This window comes from Uloborus diversus, chromosome 2, assembly GCF_026930045.1.
Source record: "Uloborus diversus isolate 005 chromosome 2, Udiv.v.3.1, whole genome shotgun sequence".
Classification (NCBI taxonomy): Eukaryota; Metazoa; Arthropoda; class Arachnida; order Araneae; family Uloboridae; genus Uloborus; species Uloborus diversus.
The window spans coordinates 107,921,539-107,947,418 of NC_072732.1; the positions used below are offsets into that span (position 1 = coordinate 107,921,539).

At 32.4% G+C, this 25,880-nt stretch overlaps 1 protein-coding gene across 1 annotated transcript in view; it reads right to left on the reverse strand.

The window, feature by feature from the left end:
* The window catches only part of LOC129235329 (THO complex subunit 6 homolog), a 73,033-nt gene that overhangs the window by 26,852 nt on the left and 20,301 nt on the right, over positions 1 to 25,880 (reverse strand). Inside the window, 3 exon segments of the mRNA XM_054869097.1 lie at positions 6,302 to 6,391; positions 8,453 to 8,504; positions 17,558 to 17,634. Coding sequence (XP_054725072.1) covers positions 6,302 to 6,391; positions 8,453 to 8,504; positions 17,558 to 17,634 — 219 coding nt within the window.

The following is a 25,880-nucleotide window of genomic DNA, read 5'->3' on the forward strand; positions in this document are numbered from 1 at the left end:
ATGTTTGGAATTTCTAAACCAATTGCTTTACAGGGAATAGGATTGATTAAAGGACTTGCGGCCCTTGAATGAAAATTTCAATAAGCAGTTGCATCTCTGTATTACTGCAAAAGGCTGCTAGTTTGAAACCAATTAAATTTATTGATCGCTAAAGGTCTTCTCATATTATTTTTTGTGTTTTGTTAATTTATTTGTTTTTAATAGAGTTTCTTGGGAAATTGCTTGCCTTTTTTTTTTTTTGCCACACCTGTATATTTGGTTCGCACAGTCAGCAGAAACATAGTTTTGTGATTAAAGTTATGCTTGTTTGTTTTATGAAGAAGGAAAATCAATTCTTCACGAAGGTTATTGGTTTAAGCTTTTTTGCAAAAAGTATTACTAAATATTTTTTGATCTATATGCAAATTATATTGTCATACAACACTTGCATTAATGTTAGACAGTATTTTGACGTAAAACGGGGGGGGGGGGGGGGGGGGGGGAATTGCATCAGAGTTTCAGCGTGAGAAATTTCTAATCACTTTTTGCTTAATATTTCAATTAAAACCCTAAAAAGTGGAAAAAATTCTTTTTTTTTTTTCAATTTTTCCGAAGTGAATATTTACTCCTTCGGAAAAAAAATGGTTCTTTTCCGTTTTTTGGGAAATTTTCTGGTTTTTTCCGACTGTTTTCATCTCTACTAACCACATAATTAAATTGCGTCATACTTTTATATTGGGTATTGTTTTATTATTCTTTGAACGTTTGTTTTTTTCTTATGTAGTAGGTAGGTATGTAGGTTTCAAATTAGTGTAACCTTCATAATTGTTAATTTTTGGGTATTTTTTCTTAATTATATGAGGCAGTGAGAAGCAAAGGAATACAAGTGGACATTTTGAAGTTTTGAGTAAAACGCGTTTAAAGATCAGATCCTAGGTAAACTTTCATTGTCTACTTCACTTTTCTAAATCAAGCTGTATACCAGAACCTACCAGGGCCACTAGTACTATATCTTGTCCCAAAAAGGAGGAGGCGTTCACCTACCATTTGTACTGGTTATCTCCAAATTTTTAATTTTGCCACTTGCATCCCTTTTCTTCTCACTGCCGCATATGATTTGTTTAACTTATTTCTTAAGTGGAAGTCACCTAACAATTAAGTTGATTTATAACATTACACTTTTTACCTTATTTATTTCAGTGAGAAAAAACTAACATCTATTTATAGTAATAATATTAAGCCAGGGGTCTGGCCAGAAGATATTTGGGTCCATTAATGCAGTGCTTCTCAACCTTTTGTACTTCGCGGCACACTTAAGAAATTTCTAGATCAACGAGGCACACTGAACTTAATTTCGAAGTGGTAATATAGAAATTTTTTTATCATTCACTGGTAAAAAGACGGGGGGGGGGGGACTTTTTTCATATGAATAAAACAATTATAACAAACGTTTAAATTTATTTAGAAAGCAGAAATATTTCGAATGTATTGAGGTTGGTAATGAACAACAAAACTATAGCTATTTACAGAAAATTGTGCTTCATATGTTTCAAAGCATTTCTGTCAACCATGTCATAAAAGTGCACACTGCAATTAAACAATTTATCAAATAATATTTCAAAAAGGAAGCAAGCAAGAAATTAAAACCTAGCTCCTAACTTCCGTTTGACACTATTTTTTGCAAAGACGTTTGATGTTCGGCTCTATACTGGAAAGAGCTACACGTTCTTTATCCAGGCTCTTTAGAGATGATCTCTTACTGTTTTTTTTATAAGTGCGAGGGCTGAGAGGCTGAGTTCGCAAAGCTATGTAGTTGAAAATGGTAGCAGCACATCAATAGCAAGACAAGAGATGGTGGGATACTCATTTTTAACAAGCAACCAAAATTCGTCCTGAGTCACTTCGCTCAACTTAAATGTATAAGAGTACGGTCGCTCTTGAGTCCATAAGTTATTCTCAGGCCTTCAAAGAAAGGTCTTTAACTGATGCATCCGCAGATGAAGAGAATTGATCGCAAATCCAGTCATAATGTTCCATGTTACTATTTTTGAAATACCGTAAACCGGGGTTACTTTAGACTAACGGGGTAACTTTATAAAAACCTGTTTTTTATTTTTGAACCGTTCTGGCGAGCTTAATTTTACAATTGGCAACCCCCTGGTGGTCTCAGGGTTTCAAGAATCACTTTTCAGAGTGCCCTGACATCACCAATTGATTGAAACAGTAAAATGGTTTTGGCAACACTGATTTATGTGTTATCCGTGATATCAGCTGTTTTCAGTTTGTTGTCCTAACCTCTTCAACCCTTAACCTGAGCAACCTTTTGCGTTCATGTGAGTTATTTTCTGATTACACAACTATTTAAGATGATTTTGTCTTTTTCATTATTTCTGAAACTCAATTCTACGATTTAATAGGAATTAAAACATAAAACAACACAAGTTGAATGGGTAACTTTGATACATGGGGAATTCTGAACATGGCCATGGGGTTTCACTGAGAATGCACTGTTTTCAGTTGACTTGAAGCCATAGATCAAAGACTGCTGTGAGAGCACCTTGGATAATGTTCACGATAAGAGAAAGATCTCATGTGCCTCATTTATTTTTAAAAGTTTGTGATTCCTGTGCCTTATTCTTAATTTCTTTTCGAGCGTTTAATTTTTGAATGCATTCTTTTCAAGTTCTAGTTCAAGTTCTATTTGATTCTAATCAAGTGAAGTTACTTTGATATTTTTTTATTGTCGAAATGAAGAAAAGCATTCTGATGACTGTGGTTTTACTTTTAAAAAACACGCTTGATGTGATTTCAAGCTTTTTTCAACTGACGTTTTATAATAAAAGAAGTTTCCTATGAATTTCTCTCTTTTTAGTTGGATTCAAACCTGATTCCTGCTAGATGAGCATGCTTAGAGTGGTAGGAACCACTCTATGTGACTTAAGAACCATTTTTCATTTAAAACCAGCTTTTTAAACCCCAAAAAAAATGGAAAAAATGAATTTTGTTATTAAAAAAAACTTAGGCTATCTTCTGGATGGGGTAACTTTATTACAAACCACCGAAACAGTCGTTTTATATACAGAAAACACTTTGTTACAAAGTAACCCCGAATGATGAGGTAACATTAATTTAAACAAAAATGACCCCCCTCCCTCCCTATTCAATATATCGAAGAATTTCAAACGGCAATTTAAAACTGAGATGTTAAGTATCGTTTGGTTCAAGAATTGTTGAAATATCTTGAAAAATGAGGGTGCTACAATACGAAATATGCGAAACCTGTATCAAAGTAACCATGGTTTACGGTAGTGCTTAAACGTGTCCTGAAGTATGACTAAATGTTCTGCCACCACATTCAGCAGCTTTTCTTCCATGCCATTTTCTTCACATACCATGTTGACCGTCCATTTGAACATATCCAATGATCCACGAACTACTTCTCTCCACAGCTGAATTTTTGATTTGAACCCGTTTGGCTTGTCCATACATGTAACCCAAAATCTCCCCTTGTCCTTGCATTTTCCGATTCAATTCGTTAAGGTTTTCAAAAATGTCAGCATGTACGTTAGTTTTGCCAGCCAATATTTGTCTTGCAACAAACTGGCGTACGGTATTACGTTTTTTAAAATCAAAACGTACTTCGTCCCTCAATTCAAAAATTCTTGATAGTACCTCACCACATGAAAGTCGGCGAATCTCTGTATGAAGAAGTAGAGAGTGGTGATCTGCCCCCATTTCTTCACAAAGTACGGAGAAAAGGCGAGGATTACGCGGCCTCGATTTTATGAAATTCACGACTTCAGCTCTTCTGGTAAGTTCTGCCATGAGAGCTTCACGATTGAGGAAACAGTGTATGGTTTTAATTTCTATTTTACTAAGTCTCAGAACCGAGCTTTGAGAAACTAGGACAAAAAGAAATTAGTATCTGTAGTGAAAAAGAGGAAAACAAAAGCTAAAGGTGGGGCTAAAATTTCTTGGGGAGGGGACGATATTCCCGTTTGCGAAAAAATTAGAAAACATTCTCTATAATTAGTTGATTTCCTGGAAATTAAAATCCGTTTTCAAAAACTGAAAGTAATAGGATCACAAGAAGTTTAAAAGAGTTGAGACAGCAAATCTCGCCTCTACGCTTGTTGGGTATGTCTTATTGCATATGATCGACAGGGTAAATTGAGAAGTTACAGAACGATACAAACGCTATTTGGTCGTAACTTTAAAATAAAATATGTCAAGGATCTTTCTTTTTATATAACTACGAAAATACTGCGGCACACCGGGTTCCTTGTCGCGGCGCACCAGTGTGCCGCGGCACACCGGTTGCGAAGCCCTGCATTAATGTACCCTTCATAAGAACGGATCTTTCACTAATCGTTGATTGAAAGAGCGAATCTGAAAGCAAAATAACGCATATTGCATATTTCCGTGTATAAGACCGATAATTTTTGGAACCTTTTTAAAGGTCAAACTAGAGGAATCAGCTTATACAAAATCTGCTAATTTTGCAAAGAAAAAAAATCGGCACTCTTGTGATGCTCCTGCAAGCAATAAATAATTGCTACAGTCAAATAAATATAACGCTTGTTGTTTGTATCTTGGAAAGAAATTAACAGCGGTTGTTGTAAACTTTTTTGAAAAGGTATTGGTAAGCACTTTTGGTGTTGTAAACTTTTCTGTAAAGGCGTTGGTAAGCACTTTTCTTCCAGCTCATGATTTAATAAACAATAATAATAAAATATATATCAGCGGAATGAACTTAGAACTGCAAAGGGATAGTAAGGGTAGGGTAAAAAATATGATCGGGTTACCAATTTCAAAATTATTGCGGCCACTGTGCCACTTAGCCTCTGGTGTTTAACCTTTATAATGAATTGATTAGAAAATATTCTCATCATTTTACCAGTTTGTCAATATTTGCTGGGAGAAAATTGTATGGGTTTGATTTTTCGATGCTAACAATAGTGATTAGCTTTCAATAAACTCTTTTACTTACTGTTTTTTTTCTTTAGATGTCTACATTTTGAAAAATGCTAACTTCGCTTTATTAGGATGCAAATAAATGAAAAGTCTCTTTATTTTTGTTATAATGCTTATTTCAAATTTTTAGAGCAAATTTCCATTTTCTTGCATGAGTCAAAAATTAAAATGCTGAATCCATGGTTCATTATTATTATTATTTTTTTTTTTGCTTCAACTATGTCCACAGATATTAATGATGTGTTTATCATAGGACTCTAAAATGCAATTTTAAAATAATTTTATCAAAAATATTTCTTTTACAAGCCGTTTTTATACATTTGATGCCTTCACTTTGAAAATTTCAATCTCTCTGCATCCGCTATGGGAATCCGATTTTTTGAGTTTTTGATGTTTAGGACGTTTTGTTAAGAGATAAACAAATAAAATTACTTTTTATTTTTGTTAAAGTCATGGAATTTTAAGTTTTAAACGAAATTCTGTGCCTTTTAACAGCGTCTTGGGTCAAAAAGTTAAATGCTGAACCTTTGTCTGATTTTTTTTTTTTTTTTTGTTACAATTACTTTAATTACAGAACAGAAATATTTCTAGTATAATTTAACATAATGTAGAATGGTATATAAATATTGATGCTTCACAGAGCAATGCCGCCACCCCCCCCCCCCCTCCCTCCACCAAATACTAGAAAAACACCCCAGAATGATATTTTCAACATAGAAAACACTAAACTTAAAAAGTTTAAATGATGCAGTTCATGCCATCTCTAAATTCTAAAATTTCATTTTAACAAAAAATTTTTTTTGAAATTATTTGATTTTTTACAAAATTAATTCATTTTTCACAAAATTATTTGATTTTTCACAAAAAACGGACCTTGTGAAAAATCCTGGACAGATCCCTGAAAGCTGAAGAGTTTGGTTGAATGCACTAATCTCAAGAGCTACTGGTTCAAACTGAAAATTTTTTTTTGTGTTGAATAGTCCATTAATTGAGGAAGGCTATATAATATCACGCTATGACCAATAGGAGTGGAGCAGCAATAAATTGAAATTAAATCAAAAACAATCATGATGCACTTTTTCTTCTTTGCATAAATAGCTCGAACTTTTGCTGCTCGAATAGCTCAGTCAGTAAAGCACTAGACCAGCAACCTTAGGATCTTGGGTTCGAACCCGGTTGCAGATGGGAATAGTTTTTAAATCCATTGTTGTCTTATTAACAAGGGTGAAACCACGGGGTTCAGATAAAAATAAATAAAGGAAAGTATAAATTGTTTCTCAACCTTACTACTGACCCAGGCAACGCTGGGTATGTTTGCTAGCAATGATTAAAACAAAATAAAATTTACCCTTGAGGTATAATGTGAGTCCATATTGCCTTGCCTTCACTTCTTTTGACGTCAGACCACTTCCAAGCTTTTACTTCACCCACACTTCCACTAAAAATCATAATTTATTATTCTTCCACAAATTATCTACAGAAAAATTTAAACACAGTCAAACCATGTTAAAGCATGAAAAATGTTGAAAAAAAGTGTGACATTTATCGGCAGTCCCATACATATGTATATATATATATATTTTTGAATACAGATTCTGAAGTCATTTATACAGCAGATGACTATCTTTTAGTATAATTAATATTTCTTGTGATAAAGCGCATTAAGTTTTAAAGGAAATCGAAAATCATACTTGACTTGTAAGTCTAATAAAAGAATATCAATACACTGTTATAATATCGGCATATCATGTCATAATATTGGCAAATGTCATAGTTTTAGCAAAAAAAAAAAATATTTTTAATTTCTCACAAATCTCAGACACTTTATCATTTCCTTAGTTTTTTAACATAGGATAAAAATTTCACTGAAAAAGTACAATCGAGTTTACATGCTACTGAATTGTATAAATAACAAGATGAATCTGAAAAGAGAACTTCTATAATTTAGTAAAAAATATATTTAAAAGTATTTTTAAAAAAATAAAAAAAAAAAGAAACAGAATATGAAACATTAATTTTATCATTAAAAATTCAACATACAGAAGCTATATACAATAAAATTAATTCCTATTTTTAATTCGGGAAAAATTCAAGGAAAATAAAAGATTAAATTCCTATTAACTTAAATGTTGTTATCTGTATTTTCTTCAGATTAAAATTCTATATTTTACGCTTGAATTCAGTAGCAGAAACAGAGCAAGCGTTGCTGCGACATGTGTCACAGATTCTCGAGAGTCTGCAGACCATTTCTTAGCAGGAGAAGAAAAAAAAACAAATAAATAATTAAGATATTTTTTTTAAATTTCCAGCTAAAGAAGATTTGCATCACATTTTCAAAGATGATGTATTGACTTTCTTTCATGAGAAAAGCTCCTGTCATCAAATCTGAGCCTGTGTACTGCCATAAAAAACAGACTTTGTTCATTTTCTGCAAGGGTTAGTAGGAGGGGTTTTTTGGCACCATTTCGCTACTTGTCCTCTCGCCTTTGTGCAGTTGTATGGGTTTTTCTACCATTAAGCTTCCCTTGGGAAAATGAGACACACCTTGTTATTATAGCAACAGACAGGCCAAGACATTTCGGCGGGGGCTTTTCTCGTGATGGAGAGACAGTAGACAGATTGCACGTTTGCATGCACTTATATTAGCATTTTGCTTTTAAGCATTTCTTACGGCTGATTTAGATTGTACCATTAAGTTAATGTTGGTTTAGTCTTCAACTCAGTTTTTAAGTTCTTAATCTGTAGTTGAAAAATTTCTGCTACTGGGCGCTTGACTTTTAGTAATTATTTACTACAATTATTATTTTGCAGATTTCTAAGATCACACTTTTTGTTTCAGTAGCACAAAAGCAAAATAAAAGTTAAACAGTTAATGTCCATTTCAATTTTGATGTAATACAGTCAACACTAGTTATAACGACCATTGTCGCCTAAATAAAATTCGTTGTCATAATGTAATTTTGACGCAGTTTTATATTAAAATATTATACAAAAATTATTAGGGCAAAATACATTAAAAAAGGGGGTTGGGAGGAATTCAGTTGTTTCTGTAATAATAGATAGCCGAGTTAGAGATGCCACTTATTCTTTTATAAAAAAAGTATTTTGTTGGGTGTAGCGTTTATATGTGATTCTTATGATTTTTTTTTTCAAACCTTTTGCCCTCAAATGCACTTTTCAATGGATATATTTTACCTTTGCAATTAGAAAGTAGCTAAATATGCATTTTCAGACATTATCCGGGAATGAACCGCTTAATTTCAGCATTTTAATGGCCACTTAAATAATATTGTTTCTATAGAATAGCAAAAAGGACTTCATGAACTGGTTGCTATGATGGAAGTTTTACTGCAAAAGAGGGTCATTCTAAAACATGCAGACTGCAGTTGTTTCAGTGCAGTTTTTTTCCATCTTTAATATATTAGAGGTAAAAACAACAAGGTCTGTTATAGTTCATCATTATAAGGCATTCTTCAAACAATAACAAAAATTTTCTCACCTTATTATTAGCTGTTTTGTAGAAACCAATGAGTAAATGGGACCTTTATGTGCTGTAAAAAGTTTTAAACATTCTTCATTACAAAATACTACAATACAAAAAAATTCATAAAAATGAGTCGAAAATACAGTATGCATATGACCATGAAGTTTATCAGCATTATGCAAAGAAAAATTAGAAATCGACTTTTTTTGGAACAAAGAATATTTAAAAAGGTACATTATAGCCTTTATTGATTGTTTTTTATTAGACCATTCATTTCGAACTATATAGAAAACAAGGAATGCAGGTCAACACATATACCATTGCGTAAAAAAAACATAGGATTAATAAATTTCCTAACGAAATACAAAAACTTTGAAGAGAGAGAGAAAAAAAAATACATTTACTGAATGAAAATAAAAAGTATACAAAAAAGGAAACTTATTATTTTACACTTTATTCCACTTTACCTTCATGAAGAAAGGGATTTTTCAATGGTTCAAACCACTCATCGTATTTCAAGGAATGTTAAAACTGGTTTTTGTACAAATTTTTATCATTTTCACCAGCATTGATAATGCATTTTTTCATTTCCTAAAATAATATTTTCAACAGAAATCAAGCCACATGAATTCAATTTCACCATCAATTGATGCACAATCGTCAAAATCCATGTTCAAGGCATTTGCTTTAAATTGTAAAGTATGATTTTCAGCAAAATTTTGATAAAAACCAGTTACATTTTCAAGCTTTGTGATATTCCCCTCTGCCTTTTAAAAGAGTTTTGAATAATGTTATCAAATTTTTTTTTTCATGCACAAAAATGTTGGCTAGAAGCAGAGTTTAAACATTTTCCTCAATGTTGGTGAATTTTTTGAATGACAAATGTAGGAATATATATTTTTGTTTAAAAAACAAGCTTAACAAGTACCATTAACACTGCCTATTTAACTTTTGTCTTGGGACCATTAAAACACGAGGATGCATATGACACAGAACAAATGATGCACGATAGGTAGATTGATGTTATACTGCATGGAGATAGATTCAGGACATGTTCTATTAAAATAGGTTTTGAACTGACAAAAGTTTTTTTTTTTTCATTTACTAATGTACTTTACTAGTGAACAGTAATACATTTTAAAAAGTTAAAATAATAAACATCAGAAAATAGTAGGGCTTGACCGATGGCATTTTTTGGCTGATGGGCCGATGCTGATTGTTGGCCAATTGTTCAAAGATGGCCGATGGCCGATTGCCGATGGTTTTCCTCCAAATGGCCAATTGCCGATGGCAAAAAAAAAAAAAAAAATCTAACGGAAATAAAGTGATAAGATTGCCGGGGATTTAAAGGATCATTTATTCACTTCACTTTATTCCTTTCTACGAATAAGGACTTCTAATCAAAAAAAAAAAAATTCGACCTAGTTTCTATTTTACGATCACCAAATTTAAACTTCACAAGTTTTTTCGGCACATCTGTACACGCATATGTACCAAAGAACATATAGATGAACAAAATATTCATTTTGAACACCTCCTCACTTAATTATCGCAAGTTCTCTTGTGATGTCTTTATACGCGTAAACTTGCGTCACTTAGAAACGTTATAAAATAGTAAGTTGAAAACTCATACGTACGTAGTATGATCTAAAAGTTCGAGGACAAGCAGTATAAAACCTTACCTTGAGTAGTTCACATTACCGAAGCACATCTATCTACAAAATAATCACCTTGAACGACTATGCAATTTTGTCAACGTTCATATAGCTTTTAGAAGCACTCCTGGCAGCCATTTTTCGCAACCTCCTGTAAAGCCTCTTGCGCTGCTGCTTTAACTTCATCGTGGGGAAGAAAGCGACTTTCATGTTGAGGATGCACGGTTTGATTAATCAAAGCTTTGATACGGCAAACAAATAACATAATCTTTCGTCGGACTTCGCTCCGTGTGACTCTTACCTGTTTAAAGCAAAAAAACATTTGCATGGACGCCGCCTTCTTCTGTCAGGAGAAGATAAAGCTGCATCATAGTAGGTTGCGAAAAAGACTTCCAGGAATGTTTCCAAAAGTTATATGAACACTGACAGAAGTACATAGTCCCTCAAGGTGACCCTTTGAAGGTAGATGTGCTTCGGTAATGTGAACTATTCTGGGTAAAGTTTTATGCAGCTTGTCCCCGAAATTTTGGATCGTACTACGTACAATCTATATAGGATGTAGTTATGCTTCTCTTTTTTGACTGTTGTATGATGATAGAGAAAGAGCAACAGCCAAAAAAAGAAAATAAAAGAAAAACAAAGACACTGTTTAATAACTAACTGATTTTTTTTTAATTGAACGTATAACTAAGATTTCAGCAATATTGTAATAATGTATAGATTATGTACACTATATATAGTTAAAAAACTTTAAATTATGCTGTTTAATCATTCAAAAAAAATTTAAGAGTAAAAATATGAAACCGTCAACAAATTACGCAATTAAAGTGGAAAGATTGCACGTAGACATTTTTAATCATGAAACTAAACAAAAAAGTTAACAGATAAATTACAATATTAAATCGTAATAGGAATATTTATTTAAAAATTATGAATTAAAAAATTTGCATTTTTCATAAAAGCCTTCAGTGACATAAATTTTTCTGAAAAAAAAAATAGACATGAAAAGAGTGAAAAAAAAATCTCTAATTTTATGAATGGTGTTAGTTTTAAACAACTCGGAAATGCAACTAGAGTTTAATATAAGAAATACAGGCACGAGAGAGGGGCGCACAAGTGTTCTAAAAATTACCGTCGATTCAACGAGAATCTAACAAAATGACACAAAAACCGGCTTTGCCATCTCATATTTGTTTCCATGGTCTCCAATTCGGCAATATACACTCTAACAAAAAAAAAAAAAAAAACTCGACACATCAAGAAGCAATTATCCGATTGATTTGAAATTTTGTATGCATGATTGTTTTGACCAGATGTGCAAATGATTAAAATTTGGTGTCCAATGAATGGATAGTTAGATATCCAGCGCATCGAAACTGTGCATCCAGCAGATGTATGTAAAGAGCAATTCTTCAATAGTTGTTAACCTTTCAACAACTTAAAAATGCCTCGTCGCATGGTTCGTGCTCATTACGAGCAACTGTCAGAGTTTAAACGAGGTCATATCATTGGATTGAAAGAGGCCGGTTGGTCAAATTGGAGAATCGCTCGTCATTTGAGTCGAAGCGATGCGGCGATTCGAAGATGCTGGCAAGGATAGGTGGAAAATGGCAGAATTCAGCGTCAGGATGTTAGCGGTCGACCTAGGGTCACAACAGATCATGAGTACAGAGGGATTGTCCGATCAGCTGTCACAGTGCTTTTTTCAGTTCTATGAACCATTAGACGTTCGACTCAAACACCAGTGTCCATCATGATTATTTACAGACGGTTGGGACAACGAAATCTACGCTCGCGTTGACCGTTATGCCACCTGTCACTGACGCCTACACTGCCGAGCCAGATTACAGTGATTCATGGCTCGATTAGGTTGGAATGGTGCCGACTGGGGATGTATAGTCTTTAGCGACGAATCCCGCTTCCAACTATGTCATGATGATCATCGAAGACGTGTTTGGAGACACCCAGGGCAGAGGATTGATCCTAGTTTCACTTTAACATGCCACACTGGCCCTCAACAAGGCATTACGGTCTGGGGTGATATTTCCTTTGATAACTGTACCCCTTTGGTTGTAGTTAGAGGTACACTTACTGCACAGTGGTACGTCGACGACTTCCTAAGACCTGTTTTGTTGCCGTTCCTTTTGCAGTACCCTCGGCTGGTTTTCAGCAGGACAATGCCCGATAACCTTACGGCAAATGTTGCTATGAACTGTCTGCAAGCTTGTCAAACTCTTCCGTGGCCTGCCAGATTGTCAGATCTCTCTCCCATCGAGCATGTCTGGGATATGATGGAATGGAATATTGATAACCTCGTCCGGCAATTGGAGTGAATTTAGCTGGAAATACCGCAGGACAACCTCTGGGAGCTTTATCAGTGTTTCCCACGTCATGCTTCAGCTTGTATCTAGGCTAGAGGCGGGTCAATGCCTTATTGAACTTGTTACTGTAACTCTGACATAAATTATTCAATTGTTCTAAGAACTTAAACATTTACTATTCTGTGCATTGTCTTCCTATCCACTAATTTTCGACTCAATCAGATCACTCCTTCTTGGTGTGTCGATTTTTTTGTTATATAGTGTATTACCAAATGATCGTCAGCCTGAGAAGTTATATTATTTTTGTATTGAAATAAGTAATTAATAGCCGCAAAAAAATGAGTAAATAGGCTTTTTAGAACACCTGATCGAAAACAAAAAGGGAAGTGCACAACTGAAACTTTACAGCTTACCATTTTTGAGTTATGACGTATGAGAGATACATAGGTACATCCAGCCGCAAGAAACAACGCAATAATTAACTTGTTTGGTACCTCAATGCAGTATTAAAAATTCTTTAAGGGGTGACTAAAATAGAAATTTATACTGAACTTTAAGTAAACAATTTTATATGAAAACAATAACTCCGTTTACTTTGCATTAAAAAGTAAAACAGCAAAAGTTCTTTTTTTTTCGAAAACATCGGCCAATTCCATCGGCTTTTCAATGTTTTTAAGGCCGATGGGCCGATGTTTCCTGCAAGTTAGCATTGGCCGCCGATGCCGATGGCTAAATTGTTGAACCATCAGCGCCGATGCATCGGTCGAGTCCTAGAAAATAGTGACCAATAACACCATATATGCTCACAAAGAAACTTTTACAAAAAAACATAGTTTGTTCTGACCCATACAAATGATTTTGATTCAGGTTTGAACTAATTATATATTTAATACAGCTTAGGCTGAATTACCACTGTAAACAAGTATTAAATGGTCAAAGGTATCAAAGAAATATTTTAAAAAAAGGTATTTGGCAGAAATATCAGATATGCTTTGTTCTAAATAAAAAGACTTTCTCAAACACACTTCATCGAATACAGGAGTGCCCACCCTCCCAAATTTCATGAAGATAACCTCCCAAAAGCAAGAGCTCCCCTTAAAACACCCCCTCCTCCTAAAAACTTCAACGGAGAAGTCTGTGCCATGGATGCAAGTTTGGTGATGTGTTCAAGACGGAAAATATTTTCAGTCCCCCCCCCACATGCAGTCTTAAGGAAAAAATTATGTGCATAAATGTTGTAGATTTTAACAATGCCAGTTTTGGAATCTGTGTTCGATTTAATTTTTAAGTCCTTTGTAATATTTAAGCGTTTTGACATCATAATTCCAAAAAATCTAAAATCCGGCAATAAGTGGAGGGGAGGGTCTGGGGGCTCTCCCCCAGAAATTTTTTCAAATTGAAGTCCAAAAAACGCTATGGTAGGCCATTTTGGTAAAGTTCTGGGAAAGGAGGGGTTCAGGGACTCTTACATCAATTATTTCAAACTGATAGTCCAAAAATCACAATATTGGGCAGCCTTCAAAAATATTAGAGAAAGGGGGGGGGGGGAGCGCTCTGGGCTCTCACCAAAACCGAAGTTTTAAAAACGAAATTGTACTCCATCTTTCATAACGTTTATACGCTTTTTGAATGCACTATGGAAGGGATGGAGTTCAGGAACCCTCCTTCGGCAATATTTCGAAATGGAAGTTCCAAAAACGCAATTTTAGACGACGATGGATAATGTTAGGGGTAAAAGCGTTCGCAGCGCCCCACCATTAGTTTTTGCCGATCGTAAACATTTTGATTGTAGCAATAAAATCGCTTAGAACATAAGGTTTTCACTTTTGCAACATAAATCAGTTCTGATCGGAATGTCTATATAAGGTAGCATGGGTTCCCGAATCACATCCCTCTTAAGGCACTCAAATACAGCCTAAAGTGGCACTTTATAATTTCAGTATCAAAACATTTTCGGAAGAGAACTCCCGAAACCCTTCCCCTGAGTTCACCACAAATGTCCTAAATTTCAATTTTTAAGACTTCAGTTTCTAAACTGTTTTGTAGGAATAGTACCCCTCTTACCTATAAACATGACTTATGACAGCCTAAAAGTTTTAATACTTTAATTTTGGAAACTTTTTGAAAGAACCTTCCTGCACCCTTCCCCCTTAAGTCATCCAAAGATAGATCAAAACAAAAAGCTCTTAAAATTTCAGAAACGAATATATTTCGGGCTGGGGTGCGGAATACCCCTCTCATTGTTTACTAAACGCAGTGTAAGTTTTTGTTTAAGATTTAATTTTCTATTGAGAGAGCAATTCCCCTCCACACATCGCCAAAGACAACCCAAAGCTTTAAGACTCCAATTTCGAAAATGTTTCGAGAAAAACCCCTGAATCCCCTTAACTCACTCAAAAATAGCCAAAATAGCTTTTCAATACTTCAGCATGGAGAAATTTTCGGGAAGAGAGACCCCCCCCCCCCCCGAACTCCTTCCCCTAAGTTCACTACATTTGACTTAAATTTGCGGTTTCCCCTTTTCATCACCGAAGATTTAAGAATTTAAATTCTAAAACTTATTGAGAGAGAAAGCCTTCAAATGCCCTCTTCTTAAGTCTTTTAAAGACTACCTAAAGCTGAGTTCTGAATACTTCAGCTTTGAATATTTTTTAGGAAAGGGGAACCCCGAACCTTAAGACGGTCTTAAGTTGCGCTTTTGAGACTCCAGTTTCGGAATTCCACCTAAAGAGAGCCCCCTCCCTCCCTCTTGACATTGCCAAAGACAGCCTAAAAGTTTTAAGACTTCAATTTCAAACACTTTTCGGGAGAGAGTCCGAAATGTTATTTCACTCAAGTCATTTAATTATAGCCTCAAATAGTTTTTAATACATTAGCTACAAAACATTTTCATGTTAAAACACCAAAACCATCTCTCATAAATTCACCAAAGATTGCCTAAATTAGTGTTTTTAAGACTTCAGTTTTTGATTTTTTTTTTAAATCTCCCCCACCCCACTTTTACATCATTAATAACAGCCTAAAACTTTTTGACTTTTAAATTTTTAAGAGTTTGCAGAGGAGAAATATCAAACCACTCCTAGCTTCAAAAATGGCTTTCAATTCAGTTTTTCGATATTTTATACTGTAACCCTTGAGTATCCCCCCCCCCCCCCCGCTCTCTTAGATTGTCCAAGATATCAACGTTTTAAGATCTCAGTATCGTGGGTTAATTTGCGAACCCTCTTTGCAAGAGCAGCGCTTTTTCGCAAACTCGTGCTGCCGTTATTTTTCTCCTTTCCTTTCTCTCTCCCCGCCCCCTCCCATATTTCCATTCTAGCGAGGGTTAGATTCAATGACACTGAAATTTAGTGATTCCTCAAGTCTTTGTCAAAAATGCAGGAACGGTTGTCCATCGGTGTTTCCAACCAGCTTGAAATTTCCCCTCAATTATTTCCAAAATTCCCATTTTCATTGAAAGCTTCAAAATCCCTGATAGTTTCCGTTTCACCTGGTACGTGGACGCCCTTTCTGTGGCGAAAACATTTCATCTTGTCAGCAATCACTCTCAATCGGTGATTCAGATTCAACTCTTAAGACATTTTAAGTGCGTACATAATTTTCATTTATGCGTGTCAAGTTTGCAAAAAAAAAAGACCCCACAAATGAAAATAAAAAAAAAAAACGAAAGGATGATCGAAAATAGCATGAGAAAAAGCTAAATTTTTAACTAAAGCCGATTATTTCGAAAAATCAGGGAGAATTATGAGCAACTCCTCGGTCTGCAATGCAGTGAGTTGGAAATAACAGAGCTATACCTAAAAAGAGTCAAACGGCGCGAGTCGAAAAGCCATTCCCCCAAAAGAACGTTGCAAACAAAACAAGCCCATGACGGAAAACCGAGAGAATGTCGATGTAATTCGTGGTTATGGTACGGTCCAGTAATATTAAAGCATATTTTTCAAACACTCATTTTTTCTTTTTTAAGTAAAAACTGAAAGAAAGTCGTCGAATTTCTTTCCGTCCCGACCTCCGTCTCGGAAATTTTGTCCAAGACGGAAATCCGTCCTGAGACGGAAGGTCTTGCACCCATGGTCTGTGCCATGCTCCCCCCCCCCATAGGTGGGCACCCCTGTCAAATAACTTTGAAATGATCTTTTTAAAATAATTTTTTCACATAATTATATTTTTCCATTAATAACTAACAAGATAAATTAAGTGACTACACCATTTCAGATACTCAGTATTAAAATAAACTGGAATAATATCAAATTTAGATTTGTTTTTTTCCTATTAATATGAACATAAAAAATAACACGGCATTTAATTTTAATGAAAGATAACATTACAGAGATTTTACTTTGACAACAATTAAATGTTATTGAATTGAAATAAAGAATCTAAACAATAGTAGAAAATACTGCACTTGAGTAGAACAGTTCTTTTAATAGGGCAAAAACTTCAATTCAGTAATTGAAAATAGTACAGCAACTTCTAATTATAAAATGTGATGTTTTTGATGAACAATTGAATTTGATTGACTTGACAATGGCTGCACTATAATACAAGATTGTAAAAAAAGTTCGCAAACAAACTCAAAAATTCAATTTTTTGTAATTTTGTTATCTTTTTGAGATTGCTTTTGTTGGCAAGATGTCCCATACTGAAAACAAAATTACGCAGCTTGAAATTCGGATTTTGTTTCAGCACTACTGGAAGAATGGATTGACAGACAATAAGAGATGCTACCAATGCAATAAGCAAAACTGAAGGCACAGCTCAGATTGTGAACTATCCGATTACGGTACTCAATGCAGCGCTTTCTGAAAGGATGCAGGTTTGAATCACTTGAAGAAGTTTGTCAAGAGTTCTTTGATTTGAAAACATCTGAATAGTATTTTGAACAGATCTAGAAACTTGCAGATTAAAGGCAAAACGTGATTGATAGTGAGACTTTATTTTGAGGAATAGTTTTTGTTTCAAATAAATTAATGCAAAAAAAAAAAAAAAAGAAAAAAAAAAAAAAAGAAAAAACTGAATGCTCCATCTTGTCAGCAAACTTTTTTTTATAGCCTAGTAAAACTATGTGAATATTTTACTTTTATGAGACTATATTTTAATAATTTTAATTTAGAATTTCATGAAAATGTAAACATTCAATTTACCAGAAAATGAAAACACAGGATATGTTTGGGACGTATCAACACTGTCATCTTCATCATTCTCCAAGAGGGAACTTAAGCTAATAAATGCAAAGTCAAAACTGTTAACTCACAAAAACTTCACTTTTATTTTACATACATAAAATGTACAATGACATTAAAAGAAATTTAACATTATGTTTTGAACTCAACTGCTCAAATATTCCCTTTTTTAAGTGCAGAAACTTTTTCTATGCACATAAAGAGCATCAAATACAGTCATATTCAACTTCATTTGGATTTGGTATTCTGTCTACTTTTTTGCAAAAAGTCCAGGACACTGGAAAAAATTGGACAAAAAACAAAATTGGACAAAATGGATGAAACTGGACAATATGAAAATCCAGATTTTCAGTGGGTTTAATTTGTAAAAGAATTCCTATAATGCAAATAATTATTACATAATTTAAATTATAATTTTATAGCAATATTAATAAAAGAAAAATATTTTTTAATTGATCATATTACTAAAATATAATGAATGTATCTTAATCATAATCAAAAAGACCTCTGGTCAAAGTGTTTGGTTCAATTGAGCCTGCCTTTCTTTCATTTCAACCATAATCCAATAAATGTACTAAGAAAATGCTAATTGCATTTTGATAGGATGAATTTTGTACTGTTAATTCAACAAAATTAAGTAGTTGAACCATAATTACAAAAAAAATATATATATATATATATATATATATATATATATATATATATATATATATATATATATATATATATATATATATATATATATATATATATATATATATATATATATATATATATATATATTATTGCAGACTTCCAGAAAAAGAAAGGATTTATTTCTCATGTAATCTAAATATTTAAAAACAAAGAAATAACATAATAATGAATTTATAAATTAACCACCTTGCAGTTTGTGATGAAATATCTTGTCCATTTAACATATAATTCTAGGACTGTCCGACTGCAAGGGGGTTAAAAACGATCTCACATTAGTTTTTGTGAATTAAAATGCAATTTAATATTAAAATACTAAATGAATGCATCATTGAATCTTTTAATTAAAATATTTGCTAGAACTAAAAAAATATAGTGTTTTTTTCCCCCTTTAAATTTATATTTACTTTAAAAAAGCCCAGAACACAAGAAGTTATAGTTAAGTTTGTTTTTAGATAATAAACTAAAAATAAAAATTATATTAAAACTTGAATAAAAACAAAAGAGTTTAGCTTTAAATTTACATTAATGTCATAAAAAATACAGGTTTCATTTCAGTGGGTAATGCAGTTCTGATAAGTTGAAGCTGGACCTTGATAATGTTTATTCCCTTTTGAGTTGATGGGGAAGTTGAGTTGAGCTAGGTTGTTTTTGTAGAAGTCTTGCAAAGGTATTCCAACTCGAATCTCTGCAGCAATAATACTTCCCTTTGTCACTAAACTTCCAAAAAAGAAGCAATCGATGTCAAGGTCAAGTTTCAACTTACAGAGCCATACTATAACATTTTCTTTGATCAGCACCAACTTGTTAATTCATTTTCTGACTTTTGATAAGGCATGAAGTTTTTGAGTCTAAAACTTCATGCCTTCTTGATTACTCATTTTAATTTTGTAAACATTGACTGGCAGTGAAACTGCTATTTGACAAATGAAGATGTTAATACAGAATAACAGTAATAATTGTCAAAGGACTGGAAAAAGTCATTTTTAAGTCAAGGATATTGTTAAATCGAGAAACGGAGACATTCAATGCAGTCAAATCCGGACCAGTGAAATGTTTCATTAAATTTAGGAAATCGTTAAATTGGGTAACATTAAATTGAAGTTATACTGTATTTATAACAAATGCATGTCTCATTAACTGTTTTTTAATGCATTTTAACAACCACTCTAAACATTTCTTAAAACCTAAAATGTTGTGTAAAGTTGTCTTTGTATAGTAAATTTATGACTTATTTTGCATCTACCAGCGTTACTACTTGGTGTGCATGTAGAACCACACCCATTGCGTATGCGAACATCCGTTCCTAGGAGATTCTTGCATGTTATACTGTTCTATACCTCCTCTCCAAGTTCATACACAACACACTCTAGGACATCTTGTACATTTAAAAATACATGTTGGGTCATTCCACATCAAATCAACCACAAAAATGGGATTTTAACACCCACCGTCTTGGAATTTGATCAAACTTGGTATACTTCATCCCTTTATGGTTACAAGCAACCCCCTATTTTTTTTTCTTTCAGTATCAATGCGTTTTGATTTTATAGCCTTTTGAAAGTTGGCGATTTTACATTTTTTGTCATTTTCGAGACACTCAAACTGAGATGTTGTTGTTTATGAAAAAAATTATTTCTTGGTAACTAATGCTACTATCTTTTTGAAAATTTTTTGAAAAATTAGAAAATTGAAAATTTTGATTTTTTTTTTTTTTTCAAAAAAAGGTGTTGGCAAAAATCTGAATTTCAACAAAAGGGTAAGTTTTAAAAATCATGATTTTTTTAAAAAAAATGATCATGAATATGTACTCTAACTTATCCAATGAAAAAAAAATAGGGGAATTTAAGGGATTCTGCCCCCCCCCACTCCCCACATTCTGGAAAAAAAAAACGTGTACAATCTCTTCCATATTCTTAAAAACAGAATTGTCAACAATTATGACAAAAATTCAAATATACAGTGAGTTGAATATGGAACTCAAACATAAAAAAAATAATATTTAAGCTTCTATTTGATTTGAAATAGTTTAAAATTAGTCAAATCAACCACAAAAATGGGATTTTAACATCTACCATCTAGATTTTAATGAAACTTGGTACACTTCCTTATTTTGTGGTTAAAAGCAACCCCTTAGTTTCTTTTGTTTCAATCTCAATGTATTTTAATTTTATAGACTTCTGAAACTTTTCGATTCTGAATTTTTTTATCATTTTCAAAGGCACTAACTGAGCTGTTGTTCAGCTAAGAAAAAAAAAATGTTTCTCAGCAACTAATGATATTACCTTTTTGAAAATTTTCATAAAAAATGTTAAGACTTTGAATATTTTTATAAAAAACATTATAATAATCTTAGTTTATACAAAGAATTTTTTAAAAATCAGAAAATTAAACATTTTGATTTTTTTTTTTTTTTTTTGTCAAAAAAATTGTTGAAATTCCAAATTTTTAACATCAGGGTCAGTTTTAAAAACTATGATTTAAAGAAAAATGATCATGAGTATGTGCCCGAACTTTTCCTATGAAAAAAGTTATGGGTCTTTTAGGGATTCTGTTCTCTCCCCCCTAGAAACAATGTAAGCATCATAGAGAAAAGTTCTTCCATGTCTTTGAAACAAGAGTTCCCAGCATTTATTTAAAAAATTTAAAGATAAAGTGTGTTAAATATTGAACTCAAACATATAAATTTAATATTAAAGCTATTTTTTTATTTGAAATAGTTAAAAATTGTTTAAAATATAGACATTCTGAAAATAAGATATCATGAAATTCAAAAGTTGCAGACAACAATATCTGCATACGGATTACTGCATTTTAGTCCAGACAAGTTAAAACAAAAGTAAAGTCTTAACAACAATTTATAATCATGCAGTTACTAGTACTTTCAGGATCAGCCCCCCCCCCCCTTACGTTTGAGAAAAATTGCTATAGTGGAAGTTTTTCCATTATAGTTTTACTGCTGTACGACGACAAATTCATTCTTTTAATTTCTTGAAATTGCATTTAACATCCCTTAAAAATTAATGGCCTGATTGTTTAGTAATAATATGTTCTAAATAAAGTAAATTAACTTTCCCCACCCCTCATAGCAAATGAAGAAATAAATTAGTATTTATGCACCTCTTATATTCAATGGATTTTTATATTTTTTAATGACAATTAGAAAACAAATTATTATTTGCATGGAATTTTTTTTTGTCCAGATCCTTTCCCCCCCCCCCCTAGCTTAATGACATAACTCGCAACTTTTCCTCAACTTACTGGGGTTCCAAAATTTTAATTACTAAAAATTTTCTGTCTATATCACTTATACTTATTAATGCTTTACATTCACATTAAGAAAATTAATACCAGTAAATGAATTTTCTATTCTTTTTATTTTCTTTCTTTGAAAAACATAATAAAATCAATAATAGATTTGAATATCTTGTGGGGAATAAATACATAATTGTTGAAAAGAAATGAAAGCTTCTTGTTAGTCAGGTCTGCTAAAAAGAACAAGTCCTGCTCACATTTGTTTAGAAAACAAGTAATGGTGCCTTCTTTCTCTACAGGCCTCCCATGGGATACATTTTATTCTACCCTAACAGACTTGCACTAACGGCACAGAGTGGTTGCTGACTCCCCTGGATAAAAGATAGAATTATCTGAAAGAACTTTTCTAAAATTTTGAGAAAAGGTCAAAATGGAAGAATGAATTGAACTAGAATAGCAATTGGATGTTGACTGATACGGGTTCTAGCAAAATAAGTGTCACGTTAGAAAGGTTTTCGGCCATTGAAGTTAGCATTGGGCAGACCCTAAGAAAAATAAATGTCGAGCTACCTGGATTATCAGTGTGTGTCCAGTTACTGAAGTTTCACTGTATTTAAACTGGAATATATATAATGTTTATAAATCACTTGTAGAAAATAAAAAAGTGGTTTAAAAGAACATACTGCCCTTGATAAAACTAATGCAGCAGTTGAAAGAGGAATCAAGAAAAAGAAAGTGTATTTTAAATAAAAAGCAGTTACCAATCTCACAGTCATAATATAAACAACTAACTATAAATGTAAACCATACAGCTTGCAGATCAGCTGTCATCTAATACCAGCTGTTCCTTTTTGGGAGCTAATAAAACAATTATAAAGTTAGGGAAGCAACAGGCAAATATACTAAAAAGAAAACAAAACATCTAAAAAAAATTACTAGTGAATAGTAAAATAAAAGTACCTGTCATTTGTACAAATGCTAGGTTATTAGGATCCATTTATGATCATAGAAACACTCAAGAAAACAAAACACACTTTTAGGGTCAAATGAGATTGTTGCAAAGCCTTAATTATAAACATTTTGGGCAATAGTAACCATTTTAAACTCATACCCAATAAATTGCTATGTTAAACCAAATCTAAGTTTCAGTTTGATATTGCATTAGATTAATGAATCAAGTTAAAAGCTCTGAACTGGTATTTATAAGATTTTTGATATTTTGTATATTTTTGATGAAAAGTTTTAACTTCTATTTTGCCCTAAGTTTAACAATAATTTTTAGTATGCATAAAATGTTGTAGGAAAATTTTGAATTTCATGATATTATCTTATTTTTATCTTATCTTATTTTTATTGTTTATAATTAATTAATTTAATTAATTATTTATAATTCAAAAACATCTTGAGTATTAAAGGCTCATTCCATAGTGACTAACGTAACATTCGCAGCTGATTTTCAAACTCTTTCTACTTACACCGGGAGTAAAAATGAATGTATTTTGGTTTAATATGCAGATTTAAAATGTACAAGGTGACTATTTTTCATTTCCACCAAGAATTTGAAGCAAAATAAGCGCTGGCAGGTGTTTTTTCACCAAAAAAGGCATTGTGACTAACGTAACATTTTTGCAACTTTGAGAAACAATGCTTATGTTACGAGGCAAATTTTTCTGAAACTTACGCAGGCATTTAAAATTGGCCGATATATTTGTAAGAGTTAAACAATCTATTTTTAAAAATGTACTACAGATTTGTTACAGATGAATCTTTTTTGGCCCTTAATGGTACTTTTACGAAAAACTGTGTGTGACTAACGTAACGTGACTAACGTAACCATCGAATAACAAACAATGAATGCATACAAAAAACTTTTTATAATTGATTTCTTGCTCTTATATTACTTTTATACTTTTTAGGAACCTTCTTTGTGTTGCATTATGGTTCTTTCTTTACTTTTTTTTCTATAATAGTGTACGAAATTGAATGGAAGGATTCGGTTCAATTAACTCAATTTGAATGTGCGAAAAAAAAAATAAACAAATGAAAAAAATTGCTTTTACAAACTGAATAAGATCATTCTTGGACTAATTAAATCCTAAATATCTCTCTTTAAAAAAATTAACTTTATGCAAATTGAAAGTTTCACCGAATTCTAGTATTCTGCCGATATACTAGTTATCGTCATAAGAAACACCGCAGTATTTTTTAATGGCATATTATTTTTTAAGGTTTACTGATTCATCGAACGAATAGTGTTGTGCATGCTTTTGAATTAAAATGTAATATTGAAAAAAAATATTCGAACGTTTTTGCAGAATGCATTTTAATTCCAGATATCACCGCAAATGTTTGAATTTCTAAATGATCATTCTTACATTTTCTGAAATATATGGCAGCAGCGCTTATTGTCACTGTATCATGTAACATCTTCAAATGTTTTCCAACGAGAAGCAATTACTTCATTTTAATAATAGGTGGGCATGCATTTTCTAAAAAATAGAGACGTTCTTCTTTGTTAAGACTGTATTTCTATTAACTTAATTCTTAAGATTGGATTCTTGTGTTGAATGCACATTCAGCAGAGTACTCAATTTGCTCTACTCACCTTTTTTCTTTTTTAATAATTCTTTAAATTGGAAGTATCTTTATAAAGACCTTTAAAGTATTTTTTTAAGTAAACAGAAGGTCTATACAATGTAATTTTACTGGTATTTTTTGCCCTTTATATTTTTAAATAATATAGAATGCATGTATATTCAAAATTGTACATGAAAATGTACATTAAATTAAATAAGTTTAAATATTAGCAGCCATTTTTAAAATGTTACGTTAGTCACATGCAAACTGTTACGTTAGTCACAGCTCAAGAGTTACGTTAGTCACACTAATTATTTTATATCTACTGATACTGAAATAAATATTTTGCACTTTTTAAGAAGATATAATACAGATGTAAGAAAATAAAAAGTGCTGTTTGGTTCAATCATCTGGTTTAGTTTTTAAGCAGAAAATAGTACATTTTCGTGACTAACGTAACGTAAATATTTTCAGTGAAATAACCAAACTAATTAAAGTACTTATCTTATAATGTATGCAAAAATAACAGTCAATTTTATTGGGTCAACATCTAATCATTTAGAATAAACATAGTTCTTTTAAAAATTTGCAAAAAATTTTACATTACACAAGAAAACGTAGACGCATGCTTTTTGCACATGCTAAGCCTTTTCTACAACCTCGCACGTTTAAAGCCAGATGAAAAATACCGATTGAAATTTTTGCAAACTGTTACTGGATTTATGTACTAGAAAGTATGCTGAATGAAATGATAGGTCACAATTAAGGCTTTGGGGGAAAAAAATTTCTGAGTTTGAGGTTGACATTTCTATGGAATGACCCTAAAATAATTACATTTAAGTTCAAACATCAATGTATTTCAATATTTAAATTTTTTTAATGCAATTATTAACTTAGTTTGTAATAGTGTGATCAACTATTTTTCATTTATCAAAATAGGGGGCAGGGCAGGGCAGGGGGGTAGAATCCCTCAAAGTCCCCTAAAGATTTTCATTTTATATGTTAGCACACATGTTAATGATCATTAAAAAATATATAAAAATTATTTTAATTTAGACCCTCATGCCAAAATTTTAAAATTTTGACTTTTGTATTGAAAAAATTTAAAAATTTTCAGTTTGTTAATTTTTTTTAATTGCTGAATATAAATTTAGATTTTTGACATATTTTTTCTGAAATACTTGAAATTTTAATCTATAATATAAAATTTTTTCCAAATTCTTTTATCTTTAGTTATACAAATACAAAAGTGACGACCAGCAACAGGCTCTGGGCCCAGCTAGACTGGTCCTAGTCAATTTACAATCCCCAGTGAAGATCAATGGCCCTCTTAAAACTATCTACTCCCTTGCTCATTACCACCTCTTCCGGTAAACTGTTCCAAGGTTCCACTACCATGCTATAATAATAATTTTTCCTAATATCCATGTTAGCCTGAGATTTAAATAGCTTAAAACAATGACCCCTTGTCCTGTTTTCAGTGCTAAACTTCAGCCCCGTAACATCTTTCATTTTAATAAATTTAAACAACTGAATCATGTCCCCTAGGTCTCTTCTTTGCTCAAGACTGTACATTTTTAACCTTCTAAGCCTGGAATCAGAGTCTAAGTGAGAAAGTCCATTTATTAGCCTTGTAGCTTGCCTTTGATTCCTTTCCAATACATTAATGTCTTTCTTAAGATAAGGAGACCAAAACTGAACAGCATACTCCAAATGAGGTCTTACCAAACTTCTTTATAAGGGCAGAAGAACTTCTTTA